The 23,443-nt window shown below is 34.2% G+C and overlaps 4 protein-coding genes across 5 annotated transcripts; 2 read left to right on the plus strand and 2 right to left on the minus strand.

Moving 5' to 3' along the window:
• Positions 1-61: 61 nt before the first annotated feature.
• Positions 62-2,482, minus strand: LOC149740218 (uncharacterized). The gene has a single exon (XM_089872046.1). It carries the CDS (start codon positions 2,229-2,231, stop codon positions 663-665), a length of 1,569 nt encoding a protein of 522 aa, XP_089728172.1. The 5' UTR covers positions 2,232-2,482; the 3' UTR covers positions 62-662.
• Positions 2,483-3,579: 1,097 nt separating this feature from the next.
• On the plus strand, positions 3,580-18,171 carry LOC149740219 (N-heparan sulfate sulfotransferase 4-like). The gene is made up of 21 exons (XM_089872042.1): positions 3,580-3,865; positions 4,216-4,314; positions 4,854-4,955; positions 5,666-5,830; positions 6,473-6,574; positions 7,171-7,292; positions 7,978-8,047; positions 8,961-9,067; positions 9,809-9,944; positions 10,368-10,455; positions 10,885-11,039; positions 11,468-11,653; positions 11,861-11,989; positions 12,557-12,739; positions 14,492-14,588; positions 14,746-14,869; positions 15,621-15,789; positions 16,041-16,214; positions 16,475-16,584; positions 16,656-16,758; positions 17,099-18,171. The coding sequence occupies exons 1-21, from the start codon at positions 3,692-3,694 to the stop codon at positions 17,210-17,212; spliced, it is 2,709 nt and encodes a 902-aa protein (XP_089728168.1). The 5' UTR covers positions 3,580-3,691; the 3' UTR covers positions 17,213-18,171.
• On the minus strand, positions 18,165-19,996 carry LOC149740220 (J domain-containing protein-like). Of its 2 annotated transcripts, XM_089872062.1 has the most exons (5): positions 19,822-19,991; positions 19,405-19,536; positions 19,035-19,121; positions 18,362-18,425; positions 18,165-18,303 (listed from the first exon to the last, which is right to left on the minus strand). In XM_089872062.1, the coding sequence occupies exons 1-5, from the start codon at positions 19,903-19,905 to the stop codon at positions 18,212-18,214; spliced, it is 459 nt and encodes a 152-aa protein (XP_089728188.1). In that variant the 5' UTR covers positions 19,906-19,991; the 3' UTR covers positions 18,165-18,211. The 2 variants fall into 2 exon arrangements, with proteins under 2 accessions (XP_089728188.1, XP_089728189.1); XM_089872063.1 differs by lacking the exon at positions 18,362-18,425 and having other exon boundaries at positions 19,822-19,996.
• A 1,031-nt stretch (positions 19,997-21,027) lies between these two features.
• On the plus strand, positions 21,028-23,389 carry LOC149740221 (Golgi-associated plant pathogenesis-related protein 1-like). Its single transcript, XM_089873437.1, has 6 exons — positions 21,028-21,185; positions 21,274-21,393; positions 21,795-21,888; positions 21,942-22,093; positions 22,803-22,886; positions 23,055-23,389. The coding sequence occupies exons 1-6, from the start codon at positions 21,164-21,166 to the stop codon at positions 23,225-23,227; spliced, it is 645 nt and encodes a 214-aa protein (XP_089729563.1). The 5' UTR covers positions 21,028-21,163; the 3' UTR covers positions 23,228-23,389.
• The last annotated feature ends 54 nt before the right edge of the window (positions 23,390-23,443 follow it).

Below are 23,443 nucleotides of genomic sequence, written 5' to 3' on the forward strand. Positions count from 1 at the left end.
TGTTTCTACACAAACCACCTCCCTTACTCCTACCTCTGGTTCTACAATAAACAATTTGACGTACATAGTTAGTCAAGTTTAAAACACAGAATATGTAAATGTAACTATTAACTAGCAACTTCGACACAAGACACAAGTTAAAACAATGACGGAATATGGATAATAATTACATTAAATACAAATGCGTACAATAGAATATATCCGACCCCCACTGAAGAAAATTATCACCAGCTTACCACAGAAAGCCACATTATTTTCTCTGAATATTTATGCACACTGTATGAAGAATCATATAATTTGGACATTGGATTTTACAAAACACAAACAGAGTTCACATATAAATATAAAAGAACCTTACTGGACTATAGACTATGAAACAATGGCCACAATAAGTATAGAAAATTTCAAAAGGAAACAATAGCAGTACAATATTAAAGGACAACACATGGGCTATTGCAAGTACAACACAATGGACATATGTCATTCTCTATATTGATTTTTATACTCCCGCAAGAACCTTTTTGGTCTTGGACTCTTGGCATTGATAAAGATTATGACACAAATTCTAAAATGATTTTCAGTGTAACTGGCCAGAGGAAGCAATGATTTTTATACTACATTCCCCGGAAGAGAATTTCACTTATCCCATACATTACAAAAAATTAAAAGAATGGATTTGTTGGGGCTGCATTAACCTGTTGTGGGGGCAGGTTCATAAATGGGTTGGTTGCGGTTTGTGGCTGCGTGGGTGCCTGTTGATGTTGCTGTGCCATGAATGGATTGGCTCCAGTTGCAGATGGAGCAGCAGATGCAGGAGTTTGCATGAAAAAGGGATTTGATGGGGCTGGGGTCTGGGTTGGAAAAGTCATTTGACTGTTGGTTGCAGAAAATGTGTTTTGTTGAGCAGTTCCACCAAATCCTTGCATTGAAGAGAACTGTTGGGCCCCAAAGTTGTTTGTTGGTTGTGTTGCGCCATATGTGCTTGCCGCTTGCATGTAGCTTGCCCCTGGTGCTGTTCCAAATGTGCCGTTGTAGGTGTTCTGCTGTTGAGCAGGAAATCCTGGATTTGGTTGCTGTACACTTCCATATGCAGGTGTACTCTGACTTGTGCCAAAGTGTGTGTATGATTGAGTAGCATTGCTGAATGGTACAGGTTGTTTGTTGTTCATATATGACTGTGTATTGGACATTGGGCTACTGCCAAATAATGAAGCTTGTGTTGAAGCTGTGGACTGCGCACCAAACACTGATCCCAGAGGAGCTGCATTTGCTTGTGACCCAAACACAGAACCTGAAGCTGTTGATTGTTGTCCAAACACAGATGCGCTTTGCGACTGCATCCACATATTGCCTGCGTCTGGTTTTGCAACTGGTGCTGGGTCTGCATTATCCATACTAAAGAGATCACCCAGGTCTGCATATTTATCTACAGATTTTGTAGCCTGTGGGGCTGAAGTTGTTGAAGCTGCCGTCATGACACTGTTGAAGTTGGTTCCAAAACCAGGTTGACTTGCAGGGGCAGCGGTTGTCTGACCAGATGTAAAGTCTCCAAATGCATCAAATGAGTTGTTTGAAGGGGTGAATGCATTACTGAAATCTGCGAATCCTGAAGTTGGTGGTTGTGTGGTAGAACTTGCGGTGGAACCACCACTGAAATCTCCAAATATCGAATCAATGGTCTGCTGCTGCTTTGGGGATTGAGGCTTTGGTTTTTCAGGCTGCTTTTTTTCTACTTTGATATTAGCGTGGTTGGGTCCAAGTAATGTAGTAAGAGGTTTTATTTCATTGGCTTTGGCAGCATTTGCTGCTTCCATGAAACTTTCAGTTGGTTTAGCAGCTTGTTCAGGTGAGACATACCACTTCTTTTGCTCATATTTTTGCTCCATAAAGAATTTAAGCTTCGTGTGATCGTTGCGCGATTCAGGTTTTGCTTTTGAACGTTCGTCATAACGCCCAAGATATATATTTTTGCAATATTCGTTACCTCTTGTTTGAATGAAGGCTATTTCAGTGGGAGTAAATGTAGCCATTGATATGGATTTTACCCGGTGGGGCGGGTTCAGACCCCTTAATATTCCCCCGCATGTTGTACAAACCATGGAACCAATAGTAACGTCCACATACGTGGGTCCCCTTTGGTCGCATTCAAAACACTTTTTGTTACATTGTATCTGCTGGATGCCCTTCAGCACTTCCAGGTGCTTTTCTTCCTGCTTCCGTCTTGAAGACATGGCAACCTGAAAACACGAACGAACTAACAGAATCGTCAGCAGAACCTATGCTACATTACAAACGAAAATATACGGTGATTACCACAATATTTCACGTTATAATTCTAAAACACCAACATTATCGACTATAATAAACAGTACCAATATGATAAATTTAGAATCTCTTGCGGCTAACTTTACGGCATATTTCCCACATATATTCCACTTTTTTAACAGATAAACGTTTTTAAAAGCAACAAACATAAAATTTTGGAGGTATTGAAAACGCCTACACTTGGTGGTCCCACATAAATATTTTACAAATATTTTTTTTATTTTAGTAGATAAGGCTTCAAGAGCTTTACAGACATGGTTTAAACTTTTGTTCAAATTTCGTAACCGTAATTTTAAATTCTAACTCAGTTTTTACGTGTTAATTTTTATTTGTGAAAATGGCGCGTTTTTCTATACTTGTACTGAAATATACTTTGGAATAGAAATGGATGACCTCACGGTCTATATCTGTAAATAATACAAAATACAGATACCCAAGGAGTTGTCCGGTTATAAACAAAGCGCTAAGCCCTTGAGGCAGATTGCATAACGCTCCGGATTTATACTGATATCTGTAAAAATTTTGCCCATAATACCACGAAAAGCGTACAATTTAAAGTTTTCTTGTATAAATCAACACACCGCCCACTTTATCTCATAAGTATTAGCGAGCTGCTGTATGTTTGCAAAGAGAGAATTGAATCGTCGTTTTAGTTTACTTACTTCATTATCGAATATTAAAAAGGTAAACAAACTGTTACGTTGCGTTAAAGCGAAACAAGATTATTGAAAAACGCAACTCGCGTGCAAGACGACACAAATACAGTCATAAAAGTAGTGCGAGTTACGAGTATTTACCACTTCAATCGTGGAATCGGCTACAGTCTGTAATTGGATATCCTATGTGCCGCCCAAAGTGCCGTTTTAATCAGACGTATGGACCACTTTCTCTTAACGCAGAACTAGATTGATTTGGTTCCCAAATCCACATGCGTTTACGTTATATTTGCTATTCATTACATAATATGTGTTAGTTTGAGTGATTTGTTTAGGAAAGAGCATCAGAAAGAATGAGAGAAACAGAAACGTTTTCTGTAATAGTAGGAAAGCAATACAAAGAATCAAACAATGATCAATAAAAAGAGCAATCGAATTATAAAAATATGTTTCAATGTATTGTGTATATGTATATATTACACATGTTTTCCAAGATTCCTTAAAATGTCTTGATTGCCATTAATCCTAAAATAACCTTAAATTCCCAAAAAGCTATTTAATTTTTCGTCTCATTAATATAAATCTGACAGCATGTCTAAAAATTCATTTTAATCACAGCAAACTACACACATTTTAAAGAATACCACCACTGTTTTACTTAGATCTAATTGAAGTGTTGGCAAATGGCAATGAGTTAAGTTATCAAAAGCATGTGGATGAAGCTGAGGAAAATAGCCAGTCCAAGAAATGTTGTCATAACTCTGTGCACCCTTGCTGCCTTCAGTTTATTTTACGCTATTTTAACATGGGATTATAATAACGCAACAGTTCGAATAAATCCGGACAGCATGCCTGCTGGTCCTGTGTTCAATGTGGATAGATGGGTAGGTTGATTTGATGTTTATTAATGCGTGCGTATCTTATTAATTTTATGTTGGCAGTTTTGTAAATTTTAGTTTTTTTTTACAAATGAAAAACCACCATTTTATATTAAAACACAGACCTTTGAAATTGAGTAATATTCGGGTAAATGTAACTTCATCAGCGTTTAATGGAAAAACGTTTATTCTTCATAACAACTTATGCAGGGTTTACTTTCCAGATCGGATAATCTCTTTTCAGCTGGACTGGTAAAACAGCAGCCCTGTGTAAAAACATTTGCATTGTATATATGTAGTGTTTTTTTGTTTTATTTTGTACACAAACTTTGCATTTTAATATCAATTTACATTAGGTTCAATCACCATATGAACACGACCACAGTGCAATAAAACCACCAAGTGGTATGCCTGCCAGGCAGAAAGTTTTGCTGTTTCTTCACCCTAAATCAACTGTGAGTTTTAAGTTTAAAATTTTCAATTTATGTCGCTAAACAAAGCTAAACAATGAATGTGTTTTGGGATCCTGTAGTGTACCCAGTGCCATAGGTGTAAAGTTTTTAAATCTTTTGGTAAAATTTTAAGTCGCATCGTTAAAATGCAGTTTAACCTATAATTGTCAAACGTTAAGACCTTAAGTTATTCCTTTATACTAATATATTGACGGTCTGCACACTTAGTAGCTATATTAAACCAGTGCCAGCTGCCAAGTGTATTCAAGTGCAAGGTGGTGTAACACGTTAATATGTTTAACTTTTCCCTGTACCATGTGTGATGTGCCCCTGGTTGGTTGTTTGTGTAAAGGATAATTGAAACATGTTGCGATTAAAGACCAATTACCAGCATGCTTTTTCCCATATGTACTTGACGTGTATACATATGGAATTCATATTTATTTATATCCATCATAACAAATACATTGTACATGTACTCGTTTTACCTTAGTTAATTTAGTTATATACTTTAATAATTTATATATATACTTTAATTTCAGGTTGGTAAAGGTATACAAATTGCACTGGAATTTGTTCGATTTAAATTTCAAGTTCAAACTGGAGACATTCGTAACCTGCCAGTTTTAACAGATGACAACAAGGTATAGCCTTTTAAAATTTAAAAATTTATTACATTTTCTGGTAAATAACTTTGGCTTCCCAGTTTTTTTTTTCTTTTTAAAAGTTTTTATTTTGTGTTGATGAGCATGACTTTCCAGTACTGTACTTATATTTTTTATAATTAATCGTTTCAAACTTGTGTTTGCTGAATGTCTACAAAAGCTGTGTTTATTCAAAGGCACTGAGATATGTGTAAATAATCTACTGCTACTGAACTAGGGTTTATTGCTGGCTCTTCAATTGTCATCTTAACCCAGTTAGTAGCACTCTGTGGACAGAGCACTTAGACATTGGTTTAAAGTTTATACTGTATGGTTTGGCCATCTATCTGTAATAATAAATTTCTTCTCTTTTGTACACGTATCAAATAGGCCTAATTACTACTTGTATCGATAATCCTTATTATAAAGTGTTTTATGTTGTTGTAAAATGATCCTTTTTGTTCCATGAACTTACCAGGTAAAGCGCATAGCGTAACCACAAATAACAGTTGTGTGACTAGACAACTATACGTTATGTTACATACGGATACATTAACGGCTTTAACCAATCTAATCGGAAATGATGTGCTACTTTTTTGAACTGTTTACATGTTTTGTAAAAAAAACCTTTCCTGGTTGGTTGTTGACACAATTATAGCATGACATGAGTGTCTTACCAAAGTCTCATGTTTTGTATATTGTTGGTTCAGGGTCGATACGCTGTCATCGTGTTTGAGGATCTCTTTATGTACTTGGGTCTTCAGAGTGCCAATCGTAATGCTTTGGATAAATACTGCCGCGAGTATAATGTGGGCATGATATTCTTGCTGCATTATCATAAAAAGCCAGAGGAAGACCCCTTGTTAATCAGTCAGGTCAGTCACAAGTGTTTCGCTAATTTTTACTTTAAAATTCAAATACCTTTTCCAATTTCCATTGTAATTTTGTACCACTTTAAAGTTAGTAGCCTTGAAGTTTTTACTTTTAGGGTTTTTAGAATAACTGCTTTAACAATAGCTTTGCCTGTTCAGTTCAACTTGTATTTCCTGTTAAACCAATTAATTGTCAGACGAATTCTGAGTCCACTGCAATAAATCAATACAAGAACATTGGTAGCAGTTGCTTGTTTAAAGTCTGTTAGCTTTTGCTTTTAATATTATTTAGGTCACATATTCATGTTTGTAATCAGCAACTACTTTAATTAAATCAATCACAAAGTTGTCCGATTAGGATTTTTGGTTGTTTTGTTTGTTTTTTCAATATATACAAACAGATTTGTCCTATATAGCAGTTCAACGGCCTAATATATTTTAGGCTTTTAGCAACAAGACAATAGATTTAAATAAGTGTACTTATACATATTGTATCTGAAACTTAGATATAAACAACAATTTTTCACAAAGACTTACTCTCATAAATAAAAAATATAGAGAAATAACAGAAATCAATCTTACTTAAAAAAATCAGCCTTTTTTTATAATTTCCCGTTGGTTTAAATTTTAAATTTTTTTCTTTAGGTTGGGAACTTCCCTCTGCGCTACATGACAGATGTAAGGCTGAAAGATTATGAAATAAATGAAACCTCACCCTTACTAAGAATCACAAGGCCTGGAGCAGTGGTGTGTATTATATGTTTAATTGAACCACATTAAACATGATATAAATTTTATTGTTATATTAACATGTGGTTTCGATACGTATGATAATGACCATAATATGGATATATTATGTATTATATATATTTGTGTGAAAGCTTTTATTGTAGAGTTCCATTATAATGCACCAGAGTCAATATTATCAATTTGATTGAATTTTGTTTATTTAATTTATAATACCATTATCTAGAAGCAGTTCAGTTCTGCAACAATAGATTTACCAGCAGTTTAAAAGAATCAGCGTGTACTGAGTACAATGATGTTTTATTTTATAATTAACACTTTGAACACAGGACAACAGTGTAATAAAAGCCAAAGTAAACATGTTACTTTGTTTAACTCCTTGAAAGTCATTTCTTTTGTTTAATGCCTTATATTTCAAAGTGTGTCGCAACAGTTTAATCTGCCATTATTGGCTTTATGTAAAGTTTTTCTTATTTACTTTCATACAAAACTATGTAAAAAATTATTTTGCCCATCTTAATTAAACGTTTTTTTTATTGATTGATTATTGTCTATATTAAATCTTGTTTTTTGCAACCAAGTGCTTGTGTCTTTAGGTACCCCTTCCTACTCCAAATGACTGGACAGTGTTCTTTCCTTACCACCACACATACACAGCTGTGACGTTTGCTTCCAGACTAAAACCGTTGAAGTTACGAAAAGGGAAACGGCGATTTAAGTGAGTCATATAATCATCAAATTATGACCAATTTAGATGCAACGTGTGGCTGCTGACACATATTCCTTATGAAAATAAAATTGGAATTGTTTATTTGGTTAACTGCATATTAAACTGTGCTTGAAACTCTCTTTCATTTTAAAGTAAGTAAATATATTAAATATCATTTTCATCAACCAGAAGGCCTCATATTATATTCCCTTGTGGTACAGACACAGAGTATATCAAGGAGACTTAGTGGTTACATAATGTACTACCTATGGTTTTAGTGGGGATTAATATTGTGCTACAGTGTGATTAATGTAGTGCTATTTCTATAGATATACTTTCCATAATTAGTATATGGCCCATTTGTATTCATAATTTATATCGATATGTAATGTTATAATATTAAAAAATTAAATACAGTTACCTTTTACTAGCCTATACCTTACCAGTTACTTTACACATTTACAAACACAAAACTGCTTGGCTGTGTGCATGGGACATAATGACATATGATTACATTACATAATTTGTAATCAATTTACTAGTTACAACATTGATATTGTTATATAGTTATACCCATATAATGATTACTGAATGTTTATAGCATCTCTTGCTTAGCATTGCAACACACAATGTAAACTTTAACCCATACCTCCTGTACCGTTAATTACATTTACACATCCTGTGTTTGTTTTAGTCGAAAACACAGAAACACTCGCAGCCTTGCTTTTGATTCCATGGGCCATGGAGCAGCAGACATGGAACAGGTAAACTTAATAAGCGATAATATTAAACCAATACTATTAATAATGCATGACTCTTCTGTCTGTGTATTTGATGGGTGGTGGGTAACGGTCACGTTGTAACCCAGTGCGCTTATAAGCTGTTCTATGTTCGCATTGAATATTTGAAACTATAAGTGACACCTGCTAGATAGGTAAAGTTGTGGTGACTCTTTTGTCTGTGGATTTGATGCCAGTGGGGGTTTTGGATATATATGCTCATGTTGTGACACATATGGACTGTTCTATTTTCACATTGAAGTGCCGTAATTATGTGTGACACCCTTGTGGATAAGTGGAGTTGTGAGAATAGTTTCATTTTAAAGTGCATAATACTTTGATAGCACTTTTCTATCAAACTGCCATTCTGCCATATCTGTTTTTTTAAGCACCATGTTTGTATTATATTCTATCTGCCCCATTTAAACATGATAGAAAGATAAATGACAGCTTATATGACTTTGACAGCTAACTTTTTAACTCTGGTCTGTGCCTGTGACTGTGGTATCATACATTTATTTTCTATCTGGTTATCTATTTTTCCAATAAAGGAATGTATATATATGTAATAGTTTATATTTTTGTTCCTTATTTTATTAAATTGCTGTTATTATAGGCATAACCCAATATATGAAAAAGCTCTTCAGTCTTCTCGTTAAAACTATTTTTTAGCACCTATGTGTGTCTGACATCAGGCACCATTTTTACTAAATGAGTTTTTGCTAGATAATTTAAATATTTACTAGATAATTTAAATTTTTATTAGATATGTATTTTAAATTTTACTAAATATTATATATATATATTTTAAATTTTACTAAATATTATATATATATATTTTAAATTTTACTAGATATTTTAAGTTTTAAGAGATATTTTTAGTCCATTCTATGTTTAGACCATAGAGAACCAGGAGAAGTTATATCCTGTGATACTTGACAGAGGAATCTATGACGGAATTCAACGAGTTTTCTTTGGAAGCACTTTAAAATTCTTTCTTAACAAGTGAGTTACTTCTGTTTTAAATTAGGCATTTTTAAATTTTTCAATATGCCTATGGCAGTTACTAGAAGATCTGCAGTTTGTGCCCTGTTTTTTTTAAAAGATGTTTTAGTCATAGCTCATTGGACAGTTTGTCATTTGTCACACTCTATTTTGAATAGTTGCACTTTGAATAGGTTGTTTTCTTTACTTAAAGACACTTACATTTTGAGCTACGAAACCCGCACCCCACATTTTTTTCTTAGGAAAGCATGTTTAGACATAGCTCATTACACAGCTTGTCATTTATCATGCCCACCAGTATCCATATTACACCCAACGTGACTAGGTGCTTTATTGTTTAACAATGCTCATTTTAAAATAGTCACGCAGAGCAATTCAAAGTGGTGCATTTCCTTTATACATCTAAATATATTAGGATGGGGAAAGATGGGACACCTTTAGCACAAAATATCTATATATCCTGATTGTGTTTTAAACAATTAACAATGGTCTATGGGAGCCGTTAAGATACATAATTCTTTGAATGTCTTTGTTTACTACTAAATAGGACGAGAAAATAGGATGAAAAGGTGCCCCATCTTCCCCCACCCTACTATATAACTCTTTTTTGCACATTAGCTTAAACTTACATTGATCAAGAAGACAATCTGTATAATAATCTGCATAAAGTAGGTTTTCTTCACATTTTGTGTCTAAAACTTTTTTTGTATTTGTGAATTTTAACCGATTTAATGCTTACAGAATCATGTTTCTGGATGCTTTGAGTTATTTATCTTATGGAAGACTCTCAATTCCTTTGGAAAGATATTTTCAAATTGACATTGATGACGTTTTTGTAGGAATTCCTGACACTCGACTTCTGATAAGTGATGTGAATGTAAGTAGTTACTGATGGGAAAATATGTAAATCTGTTGTTAGTGTTGGTGCTTCGGCATAGTCGCTTAGTGCTTTCAGTTGCATTGTAATCGAAGGATACTGGATTCAATGCTCGTTACCAATACTGATAGGTTTATCATACAACGGGTGTGGTATCTTGGGCAAAATACCTAACTGACATTGCTTTAACCCCATGGCTGCTAATGAGTTATAACACCCTGGGTGTCGGGGTAATTGTCCAATTCTTGCCTAAAACTTAAATCCATGGCTTGCCACACTGTGGGACCTCATCCATGTAGAATAGAATGGTGGCAGCTTTTCCATTGCATATATCCTATGCTTACACACTATTTATAAACTGTTTCTGCGTAATATAATTTAATACAAACCTATTAAGCTTATTCTGTCAACTTTATTACACAGGCCCTGCTTAACTTTCAAAGTCAACTTCGTAAAAATATCCCAGGGTTCAGTTTCCAGCTTGGGTTTTCCGGAAAGTTCATTTACTCAGGTAAATATTCAAATTACTTGCTCAAGTTGTGCAAAGGTTAACTTATTTATGTCCTTGGCTGAAAAGTGGTGTAAGTGTTTTAATGGGTCTACCACATATGATAGGAAGTAATATTGATAAAATCAGTTATTTTATTATTTATAAGCAAGAAATATGTATTTTTTATTTTAATTCTCTATTTTTTTAGAAGTTAAATTTGGTATATATATATTACAATACCAGAATTCGATCACAATTTTAGCAAAGTTAAAATTATTTTTCAGCAGAAAGTAAAAAGGATACTTTTTTTTTAGATTTAAACAGTTATACATATACTTCTAGTCTTCTACAAGTATTTAGTATTATAGTAAATTTGATAAAAAGTCCATTGTTATTTAAAAAACACACATATATTTACACAAAAGTCAAATATCCGTTCTTCTTCGTCAGGAACGGATGCAGAATCGGAAGCTGATCGAATGTTGCTAAAAATGAGCGATGAATTTTTATGGTTTCCACACATGTGGTCACATATGCAAGCACACTGGTTCCTGAATGCAACAAAATTATGTGACTACATGGAACTTAACAGGCAGTTTGCTATTGTGAGTTCTGATTATTATTACAAAAATACTGAATTAGCTTTCAATTAAAAATGAATATTTTAGTTTATCCCCATGAAGCTTAATACGTAACAATATCTCATAATTGTTATGGCCCTTATTTATCAACTTTGCCTTAAAATTGTGGAAGAACTGTATTATATGGCAATTTTGTTTATGTAGTTTTCTTATATTTTAAGTAGTTGCCTCACTCTGGCCTAAATTTTAGCCTCCATACTGTGCCATAGGAACTTACCCATATAGAATTAAACTTAACCTCTAACACCTTTAAACTTAACACAATATAACAGAATGAAAAGGTCAAAAACTTAAATTATATTAAACCTAACACAATAAAATTAAATATAACACAACATATCAGAATAAAAAAAATTTAATCAAATCTAACCCAATTCCTGTACCCCTCGCAGCGCCACAATTTCAACACATCGTCCCACTATGCGGTTGCCCCACACCACGCAGGGGTTTACCCAGTACATGAGCAACTCTACTACTGCTGGAAGAAGATTTGGAATATAAGTTCCACCAGCACTGAAGAATACCTCAGTCTTAGACCCGATCACAAGCGGAGAGGTTTCATTCATAAAAATATCATGGTGCGTTTAAACTTTTTTATATGACTTGGAAAACTTTTAAAACTGCTAAAAAACTGTTCAAATTGTTCTAAAACTTACAAAGTTTCTTTAAAAATTTATTCAAAATAAATCTTTTTAAAGTGTTTTAAAAATACGATAATAGTTTAAATTTTACCATGTAATTAAAGTTTTATTTACGTATTTTCTTTTTTTATTTATTTTGCACAGGTGTTGCCACGTCAAACGTGCGGACTTTTCACCCACACGATGGTGCTAGACATGTACCCAGGCGGACAGGAGATTCTGCTTGAAATTATTGACGGCGGAAGTTTGTTCCAATCATTTTTATACAATCAAGTAAGAATTGGATTCTATTTATAACATTTGAAGTACTATACATCATTGTTAAGTGTATTAAAATGTATTCCACCCAACCTATGTAGCACTTCAGTAATTAAAGTGCACAGCTGTACCATGTATATTGTATAGGTTTCACATACCAACAAAACATTATATATATATTTATAAATTATACATATATGTATATATTTTAAATATATTGTAAGTTTGGAAACATTGCATTATTACTTCTGTTACAAGTCATACAGGACTTAAAAAAAGGAAAATTTAAATGGAAAAAAAATATTGTATCAAAATTATAAGACTTATTTTTAAAGCCTAGTAAACCTTTACCGTTAATGTTACCTACGGAACCCACACCCCACCTTTTTACCCCAGAAAGCATATTAAGTCATAACTTAAAGTCCCTTAAACACCTGTTCTTGTAACACTTTTGGATAATTTATAAGCGGGCATGAGGTGTATGAAACACAACACCCGTGTCATATTGTGTGCAAATGCCCTATCTGAATTTTATTAAATTGCAATTCTTTATTAAATTAAAAATATTATTTACCAACCAAGATCAACGTGTTCATGACACATCAGTCAAATTATGGGAACGATCGTCTTGGCCTGTTTACTTTTGATCGAGAAATTAAATTTATTTATAAATGGACCAACCTGCGACTAAAATATGAACCACCGATGGCGCTAGCGAGACGATACTTTAATATTTATCCTGAAGAGAGAGAACCTTTGTGGAAGGTTAGTAAATTGAATATAATACACCTATTTATCTTTAAATGGCAGGCAATGACAATTGTTTTTTCATTGATATCTAACTGTGAAGTGTCTTGTTTTATATAACCTATGCCACTGGCGTAGAGTACGTGCGCCGCACTCCTGCCAATTTAAGAATCCGTTACCCTTAATTAATGCAAGACCAACGCACGCATGTATAAATTTACGACAGGGACAATCACCTGGTTAAAAACTTAATAATCATTTTTTAGTCTTTCCCAATCAAAGCCAGAGTTCCGCAAGGGTATGTCCCTATTATGGTGCATTCAAATACCATCAGTGTATTACAACATAGCTAGTTATTTTACGTCACAATTGCCAATGTAGGTTACCCCGCAAAAATGCCCGATTTGTGATAAAATAAAGCTGTTTGTTATGTCAGAACTGCACGACTAGGTAACTTTCGTATACATTAAAGGTTAACATAGTACGAATTGTTACGCAGGCGGCAGGGTAAATAAATTATACAGACTACTAAGATATTGTACACTGTTAGATAGCAAGTGTTCCTGTTACGTAGAGGGTCTAACTATTGCGTTAGAAACATCCCAACCAAATTGTCTTGCGTGTATGCCGCACTCAGTGGGGCAGCCAGGGGGGTTTAGGGGTCGCGACCCTCCCCCCTTTTAAACCAAAAAAAAAATAAAAAAAAAACATAAAAAAAAAATTTTGGAATTTTTTTGATTAAACCCCCCCCCCTAATTTTTTTCTGGCTGCGCCACTGGCCGCACTACCACATAATTGCAAAACTCTACGCCAATGACCTATGCTCTAAAGTTACCGCATATATTTCTCTGTGATTTTTTTATCTTAAGCAATGTTTTTTTAGTGTTTTGCTCAAGGACACATAAGTGGTCAATGGTATTAGTACCGAGCAATCAAACGATTCACCCTTCTGTTACAATGAGGGCATCTTGCACCTAAGCACTGAGCAACAGCGCCTGACAAACATGTATTAAAATTGAGAAAAATTACAGAAAATAATTTCAGACTGTTGATTGTTTTTGACATTGGTTTGGGTAAATTTTTGTGATTTGGTAAATTTTGATCAATAGCTTAGTTTTGTGAGTAACCACTTTATTTATTTTTTTAATCAATAGATTTAATTAATGTGATTGGCTAGTATTGTGTAAATGCCTACTACAGTCAACCCTGCTTAATCGGACCACATTGGGACTAAGCCAAATTGATCTGATTAAGTGGGCAGTCCGATTATGCGGGTGAACAAAGTTTGTGATCAAACCCCTAAATTGCCTTTTCTATCTAAATAGTGCACACGTCTGCTCCAGGTTGTCGAGAAACACTCGATTTTTATCTGTAAATAGTGCACCTGTTTACTAGGCAATGTATAAGGGTACTGCCTTCAGCATTTCTGTTGTACGATATCAATCGTTTTCTGGTATACAATATCAAACATAAACTCTTGACACAAAACATGTGTGGAAAGAGGAAAAAAGGGTAGCCATGAACCTATTTTGGGTGGGAAAATGGTTCGTTTAAGCCAGGTAGTGGTCCGTTTAATTGGGGAAAATTGTACATAAAAATGGATTTAGATTCGAGACCAGTGAAAAGCGGTCTGATTAGGCGGGTTGACCGATTAAACGTGGTCCGATTAAGCGGGGTTGACTGTACTACCACTCCTGCCTGGTCATGCATTGCGCAAAATGTGTTGATTCTCATTTTAACACATACAACTCAATTGACTTTCAACCACAGAATCCATGCGCTCAAAGACGCCATTTGGAAATCTGGTCAGAGGAGAAGAATTGTAATTCCTTGCCAAGTTTTGTGGTGGTTGGACCACAGAAAACAGGTATTTACAGATTACTAATTTTTAAACCATTTTTTTAGGAAATAGTAGTTTAAAATTGCCATGCATTGTTTTAAGTGATAAAGTTTAAAGTGAACAAAGCTGATTGTATATTTGTAGGCCTACATTTTCATGTATATATAAAATGTTTTATATATAGGTACAACTGCCTTATATTGGTTCCTAACCATGCACCCGCATGTAAAGAGCAATCATCCAAGCCCGACAACTTTTGAAGAAGTTCAATTTTTCAGCGGTTCCAACTATTTTAAGGGGCTTGACTGGTAAGGCAAACATAGTTTAATAACACATTGAATTACCTGCTAACATTCACAACACTGTTTTACTTCAAATTTTTCCTAGTCAGTTTCAATACAAACATGACATTCCAAATGAGCCCATATGTTTGATACAATTTCTATCTCAAATGTTTTGATTTTAAAAATAAAACCATCTTCACTGATGTCAGAAGATTAGAAATTGAGATGAAATATTATACATATTGGCTGCCGTTTTTGTATTGAAACTAGCAAAAAATTGGTGTCTTTTTACCTAAATATACAACACTGTTTCACTTTTTTTCTAACATCACCCTTTTTTTATAACATCGCGCTTTTTTTTATAACATCGGGCTTTTTTTTATAACATCGGGCTTTTTTTTATAACATCGGGCTTTTTTTATAACATCGCGCTTTTTTTTATAACATTGCGGTTTTTTTATAACATCGCGCTTTTTTTATAACATTGCGGTTTTTTATAACATCGCGCTTTTTTTTATAACATTGCGGTTTTTTTATAACATCGCGCTTTTTTTATAACATTGCGGTTTTTTTATAACATCACCCTTTTTTTAAAAAAAAACACTTTTTTTATAACATCCACTTTTTTCTAACATCACACTTTTTTTATAACATCGCGCTTTTTTATAACATCGCACTTTTTTTATAACACAGCACTTGGTACACATAGTTTACGATTTTTACCATTTCATAATGTCAATTGCACTATGATCTATCCTACTGTTCCACCCACCAGGTACATGAGCTTCTTCCCTACACCTGAGAACAACACGGTTATTTTTGAGAAGAGCGCAACATATTTTGATCAACAAGTTGTCCCGAAACGACTCACAATGTTACTTCCATCCAAGCATGTCGTTGTTGTTTTAATCGACCCTGCTAAACGAGCTTACTCCTGGTATCAGGTATGCAGTCTGTGGAAACTTAAATAATCATAAATTTAGTTGCAAGACTGAATCAAGATATTTTTTCTAATTTTTATTCTTTATTTTTACTAAATTAAAAATATGTTATTAGCAGCCTTTTTCTATGCTTTTCGTTTTTTACCAATTCAGAAAAAAATGAAAAATTTAAATAGGCAAATATATTTCAATTTTTTTAGTCGATTTTATATTATATTCTTTATTTTAATTAGTTCAAATTAAAAAAATTACAGCACATGCGATCCCACAATGATGCTTCTGCTTCCAAATATTCTTTTTATGAGACAATCACTGCACAACCTGGCAAGGCACCTCCTGCACTTATATCTTTACAAAGAAGATGTTTAGATCCTGGTTTTTATGCCAGACATTTAGAGAACTGGCTTGAGTACATACAGTCGCAATATGTAAGCATGATTAAGTGTGAGGGTCTTAATTTTTGTTAGCACTGTCATATACAGGTAAACAAGTAGGCGCAAAAAGATGATAAATTTGAAATTGCACATATCTCATATATATTCTTAAAATGTGAAAGCAGTTATACAAATCCGTTTTAGTCAGCTGCTGTTGTGATAACAAACTAACTGTTACATATCCTTAACCAAGATTAGTGAATTTTCTTAATCATCACCAATTAAACATTTTTAACCAATTGATTGTCATACAGATTGTAATCGTGGATGGTGACTTGCTTAAATCCGACCCATCTTCTGCCATGTTCAACCTGCAGACAGATCTTGGCTTTACAGAGATCTACCAGTATGATAAAATATTGAAGTAAATAAATTTCAATCAATACTAACAACCTATCTACCATCTGCTTATTCTAAACATCTATATTGATCCAGGTTTGATAAACGCAAAGGTTTCTTCTGCCAACTTCTACCTACAGGGAAAACGAAATGTCTTGGCCGTGGAAAAGGCAGACAATATCCAGATATGGATCAACTGGTAAGTTGTTTTTAAAACAAAAAATCATTTTTTTGTGATATAGCATGAAAGGTCTTTAGCTCCGGCACCATAGCACAGTGTTTGTGGCAAATTTGTCTTGGACAAGACACTAACTAGATTTGTACCAACCTATTAGTTTCTCATGTGTTATCTGAATTGTCAGCTATACAAATTAATATGCAAAAAATAATCACCCACAAAGTTGCATATTTTTTAAGCAATAACAGGCACAAGGTGTATAAAACATTCATGCTATAACAGTTGTTGTTGCTCAGTTACACACATATAAACAGATTACATTCATGTATCCAAGGACCTTACCACTTTCCCTTTTTTACAGAGTGTTAAATACCTTGACACGTATTATAAAGAATCAAACACCAAGCTCACAGAATTGCTCAGAGGAATAAATAAACCTATACCAGGATGGCTCAGCGAGAAATCAGTGACCTGAACGTAGCTACAGAGCATAACCATGAAATACAATCCCTACTAGCCTGGGTTCGAACTGAAGCGCAAGCCAAATAATTTTGAATGGTGTCAGATCTAACCTACGCATCACACAAACTCATATGCAACACAGGCGCAAACTTTTCAGCCTTAAGGTCGTTTCATCTATATTAGATGCACGTTTGTGTTAAAACACCAGATATGGTGTTAAAACTGGGTTGCTACCCATTACCTCACAGTCAATTTGGTGGCCGCGTACACTCTTAACCTTACCCTTCTCTTGGTTGGAACTGAAGCGCAATCCAAACAATTTTGAATGGTGTCCGATCTAACCCACGCATCACACAAACTCATATGCAACTCTGGTGCAAACTTTTCAGCCTTAAGGTTCTTTCATCTATATTAGATGCTTGTTTGTGTCAAAACACCATATATGGTGTTGCACCCGAGTTGCTACCCACTACCTCACAGTCAATTTTGTGGTCGTATACCATTCTTAACCTTGCACTGTGCCATCATTTTAACCTTGCTGCTTACTGAAAATTGACAGTATTTGTCTGCACTGTCGTTGGGTTTTAAGGTTTATTTTGGTTTTTGCAATCACAGGGTAACAAAGGCATAAGCATACTGCAATGCTTACCAACTGAGTTAGTGGTTTCATATTGAACTTTATATATCAACATATCATATAACTTGGATGTAATTCAGTTTCGCAGAATATTACCATTTGGATTTAAAACAAGTGAAATCTGCCTCTGAACTGACACAACTACCTCGTACAAAGCTTGCCGATGGTGCACTGGCCCAACTGTTTTACTAAAATCGGTTTCTAGACAATTCCAATACTGGTCTACAAAATACTCTGTGGTTGCATTATTTGTTATTAACATTTCCTCATTCTTTACATCACTTTTGGTTGAACTTATCCAGTGTAACAGTTATTGCAATTAATCAAATGATGTACACGAGTATATTTATTGCACAGTGAAAGTAAGAGGTTATGTTATATTTCGTAAGCACGAAATTGCTTTAGAATGTCATCACTTGGTCGATTTGAAACACTTGAACTTGCAGAATTACTTGGCCCAGCAGATTCTAGTAAAACAATGCATTCATAATACAGAGTAGATTTAGTCAAATCTGCATTAAATACCTGAACCATTCTCAGCAGGTTCTAACATTGGATCATGTTTAACTTTCTGGACCCAATGCATGGTCTGTTTAAAAGATGTATTTTAGTAAATTGCTCCAACCCAGTGGTCACTACTGGGTTGTCCAAATTATCAGCCGTACATAAAAAATCCCCCCAAAAATAATCACCCACAAAGTAACATACATGGTAACTCGTAAGCTGGCACGGTGTTAAACCCGTGTTATAACAACTGTCGTTTTCCGACAACGCAAGGATAAAGTAAGTTACATTCATTCATCATTCATTCAAATTAGCACAGTATTACTATGATATGAAAACAATTGAAATTATAGGTGAAATGGTGAAATGGATCAACAGATCAACAAAATATGTTACTTTGTGGGTGATTAATTTTTTATGTGTGGCTGATAATTTGGACAACTCATTAGTGACCGCTGAATTGGAGCAATTGCTGTTAATTGTCTTTCCCAAGGACATATACGCCCACAATGTTAGCAGCAAAGAGCCTTGTACCTGTTACTTTAGGCGCACTAACCAACTGTGCTACAGGAAACTGGGAAGCATAAACTTTAAATGTTATATTTAAATATTTGGCTTTGGTCAACAGGAATGTAGGCCTAAACACTTTTTACCAAAGATTTTAATAAAGTTTTAAAAAAACTAACTGACTAACCATTCTAGTTCGTCCTTGCATTGATTTCCAGCGTTCGTATGGAATTTTTAAACCAGAATTCCTCCACAAGTCATATTCCTTTCTTAACTAAAATTAAAAACATATTTAAAATAATACTAAGCTTATTAGCAACCCATACTTTGAAATAGGGATACCATCACATTTTAGAATCCCAGATTTAAACGTAAAATAGGTTTGTTGGGTGTTCATAAAAACAACTGGGGACAAAATATATTGCATTCGCTACATTAATTTATCATGTTCCCCATGCTTAAAAAACACTATTAGTTTGCATGCAAAGAGATTTTTTAAACAAATAAAACACATTACAGCAGTCTGTACTTAAGGGTATATCAAATCCCCTACTAACAGTGGGGTCTGCCAAGACTTCTTTGGCTTTCTGAAGTTTTGCAAATTCTAGACTTGAATTAGAGTTGCCTTTGTTTTTGTCAGGATGCAACAGCTTTGCTTTAATGCGATATTCTGTCAAAATTTGATTTGTCTGCAAAGTAAATAAGAGGAATAGGTAAATGTACTTAAGATATAGAGTAGGGTGGGGAAGATGGGACACCTTTAGCACATAATATCAAAATATCCTGATCGTGTTTTAAACAATTAACAATGGTCTATGGGAGAGGGTACAGTTATGATTCATAATATATTCTTTGTTTATTACCAAAAGGGACAAAAAAATAGCATAAAAATGTGGCCCATCTTTCCCCATCCTACTATTAATTATATTATTTTCGTCGCATAACTTGGCTTAAAAGCACTTTATTTAACTTACATTTGAAAGCTCATTGCAACCTAACACATCATAATAATCGTCAGTGTTGTTATCTTCCGATAAGATTTGCTTGAAAACATCCATTTTTTATTCTAAAAATACAATCCATGACACAAGAGTAAACAAAAATTTAACTGTTGGTCTGTTTCTGGTGTTTAACTACGTCACTATGTGACGTCACACACTATTTGTTATGGTTCTCGGTCATCGTCTAGCGGGCACCTTTCAGTGCACGCATACATAAAAATACTCTCTTTAATATCGAGTAGCGGGTCAATAACAGTTGTTATAATACAGGTAATGTATTTCGTATAACATTTCTATTTATAAGGTATAACATATGTAACTTCCTCACTTCCTAGATAAATTCTTTGTGAAACAAACGCATATGATGGTAAAGGACATTAATCACTTGTTCATATTATTATGATCTTTAGAACCAACATGACTCTATAACGAACTAAGATATTAGTTTTGTATTGTTTGAATGTAACCGAATGTATTGTGCCACTTTATGCCACATTTTCTTATATACGTTGCCCTCTGGGTCGAGAAGCTATTATAATTAACATGAAACAGTACGTGGTAAAAAATCTGTTGGTTTGGTATCTGTAAACTTATCTTCGTTTATTTGTTGCACTTCAATTGTTCATAAAGCGACATCAAAAAATCCAAAAAAAACACGTAAAACAAACATAAAAAGGGCATAAAAAGACATAAATAAGACATACATGTCGTTTTTATGTGTCGTTTTTACATACATGTCGTTTATATTTTCTATTTTTACATAAACCTGGGAAAACATAGTCGAAACATGAGATAAGTGTGATATGTCTCGAGACACGGACATGGACCAGACATGGTTCAGATGTGAAACTTTCTCCATATTCTCACCAACACATAACATACCTTTTACCTATTTATGCTTATAAACGTGTACATTCGAATTCAGTACATGTATATTTGTAAGTACTAGTTTTATATATCACACCTGTGGTTTTAGTTGTTATTATGCGACCCATTACAACATTTTTAGATGACGATGGGTGCATATTTTCCTTCATACGACATATATGTCATACGAGGATATAATAAACAGGTATAAATATATGTAACAAATTAATTTGACACGTCAGAATCCGCGTTTTGGACCAAATAGAATGGCCTATTATTTACCATTTGTCACGGAAGCAAAACAAACGTTTGATTCATATATACGTTATACTCATATATTCATATCCGTTTTTGCGCATTATATAAAGCAGGATCGGTGAACAATATCAGCAGAATTTTGAAACGTTATTATCATATAAAGGAGGGCAAAATATTATTTACCTTAAATATGAATACTAGTTTAAAAGAAGGTAAAAATAACTGTGAGCTAAATATATTAGCGAGTATAAAAGTCGATTAATTAAATATAGTTTAATTAACGGTAAATCTACTTCTCAGAATACAGTCAACTCGTAAAGGATATCGGCAAGGGAGGGGAATGGACACCGGAGCGTATAGACATCTATCAAAGAGCTATGGCTTATAAAGCGTCGCAGGAGGCATTGCGACATGAGTTCGGTAATATAAAACTACACGTATACGTAAAAAAAAATAATTTAAATTCTGAACTTCATTCCAATCTGTTTAACGATCTGTTTAAAGTCTTTAGTACAACTTCTTTTTTTTCAAAAAAAAAACTATATATGGTATAGGGCGGGGAAAATGAGACACATTTTGCATTCCATTTTTTGTCATATTTGGTAGTAAACAAACAAATAATATTCACAGCATCATAAAAGTATCCCATATATAGACCGTTTTTAATTGTTTTAATCACTGTCAGGATATATTTTATCTGCTAAAGTTGTCTCTCCACACCCTATAACATATATACAATTTTTTCTCTTATACCCCACTATACAAATTATGTTCTTTTACACCGCTGCCGGTTGACAACAGCTTCACTTTTTTGCATTTAGTCAACGGAATACTTCCGTCTGTGAGAGATGACTTTCGGAACCAGGTTCTTGAACGGCACAACCAATTAAGAAACTTACACAGTAATACCAATGGGTATGTTACATACAAAAATACAAATAAATGATTTAACGTGTTTTTTTATATAGGGTCACTTTAAATGTACAACTTCAAGAAGAGGCACAAGCTTGGGCAAACAAACTCGCTGCAGACAACTCTGGACTTCTCCATGACGATAATCGCAATGGAGCTGGAGAAAACTTGTACTTTATGAACAACAGCCTTATGTTTTCTCCAACTGGTAAAGCATACAGTAGGATGGGAGAAGATAGAACACATTTTAACTATATTTTTTCGTCTTATTTAGTAGTAAACAAAGAACATTCAAAGTATTATAAAGCTATATCCTCACGACTCCCATAGACCGTTGTTAATTGTTTAAAACACGACCAGGCTACTTGGATATTATGTGCTAAAGGTGTCCCATCTCCCCCCACCCTACTATATATATATATAGTTTTGTTTTAATACGTAGCATCCCCTTTGTGGAAATGTGAGGCCCCTGGGCAAGACTCCTAAGTCACTGAAGCGTTGTTCAAATTGTCAGCCACATAGAAAAACACTCACAATAGCCACATATAGTGAAAGGGGGTAAGATGGGACACCTTTAGTACATATAATTCAAATGTCCTGATTGTGTTTAAAACAATTAACAGCGGCCTGTGGGAGTCGAAAGCATACAGCATAATAATTCTTTAAATGTTATTTGTTTTGCTACCAAATGGGAGAAGAAAACAGAATGAAAAGGTGTCCCATCTTCTCCCACCCTACTATACATATAATAGCCCATTTATAGTTCGTAAGCGGGGACTGCGTGTATAAAATAAAACAACTGTGCTATAAAATGACTTTCATGGCCATGTCACGTGAGCACAAAGGCGTGACATTAAATTAGATTGGCAATAGTTTACATTCATATATTTGGGGCTAAAACAAATTTTCTTCGATAGGTGCAGAAACAACGGATGTTTGGTACAAAGAATATAAGAACTATAACTTCATTACAGGGCAGAGTACTAATGGCCAACCTATTGGTAAGTTGCAGATATTTAAACTTAAAAATCAAAAGGCGAAAAATTACAGTTGACTCAAAAACGGTATTGATTCAAACGAAAAACAGATATTTCAGAATTGGCCCAGTAATGACCAACTGTACCCCAATTTTAAAAAATGACTTCAGTTATTCCCTTTATTTTTCGCAGGCCATTTTACGCAAGTTGTGTGGAAAGCAACCACCGAAATAGGAGCTGGCATTGCATCCGACAGCCATGGAAAATATTACGTTTGTGTCAGATATCGAACAGCGGGAAACACGCAGGGCCAATATGTGGATAATGTGATGACAACAAAACCCGGCGCACAGCTCCCAGCTTAGACTTGAACAAAACGTTGCATGTATTTTTCCTATTTACATAATCGGACCTAATTTACACGTTAAAAACTCCTATGCAGACTTATACCAAGCATGCGTCATAATACCTTTGCTTTTAAGAACAATATTCGCTAATGTTAATAGAATAAAGAATTAATTACTCAATACGTCGAAACGGAAGTGTCAAATTACCTGCTTAGATTAGTCGACACAATGCCT

This window comes from Ciona robusta, chromosome 2, assembly GCF_009617815.1.
Source record: "Ciona robusta chromosome 2, ASM961781v2".
Taxonomy (NCBI): domain Eukaryota; kingdom Metazoa; phylum Chordata; class Ascidiacea; order Phlebobranchia; family Cionidae; genus Ciona; species Ciona robusta.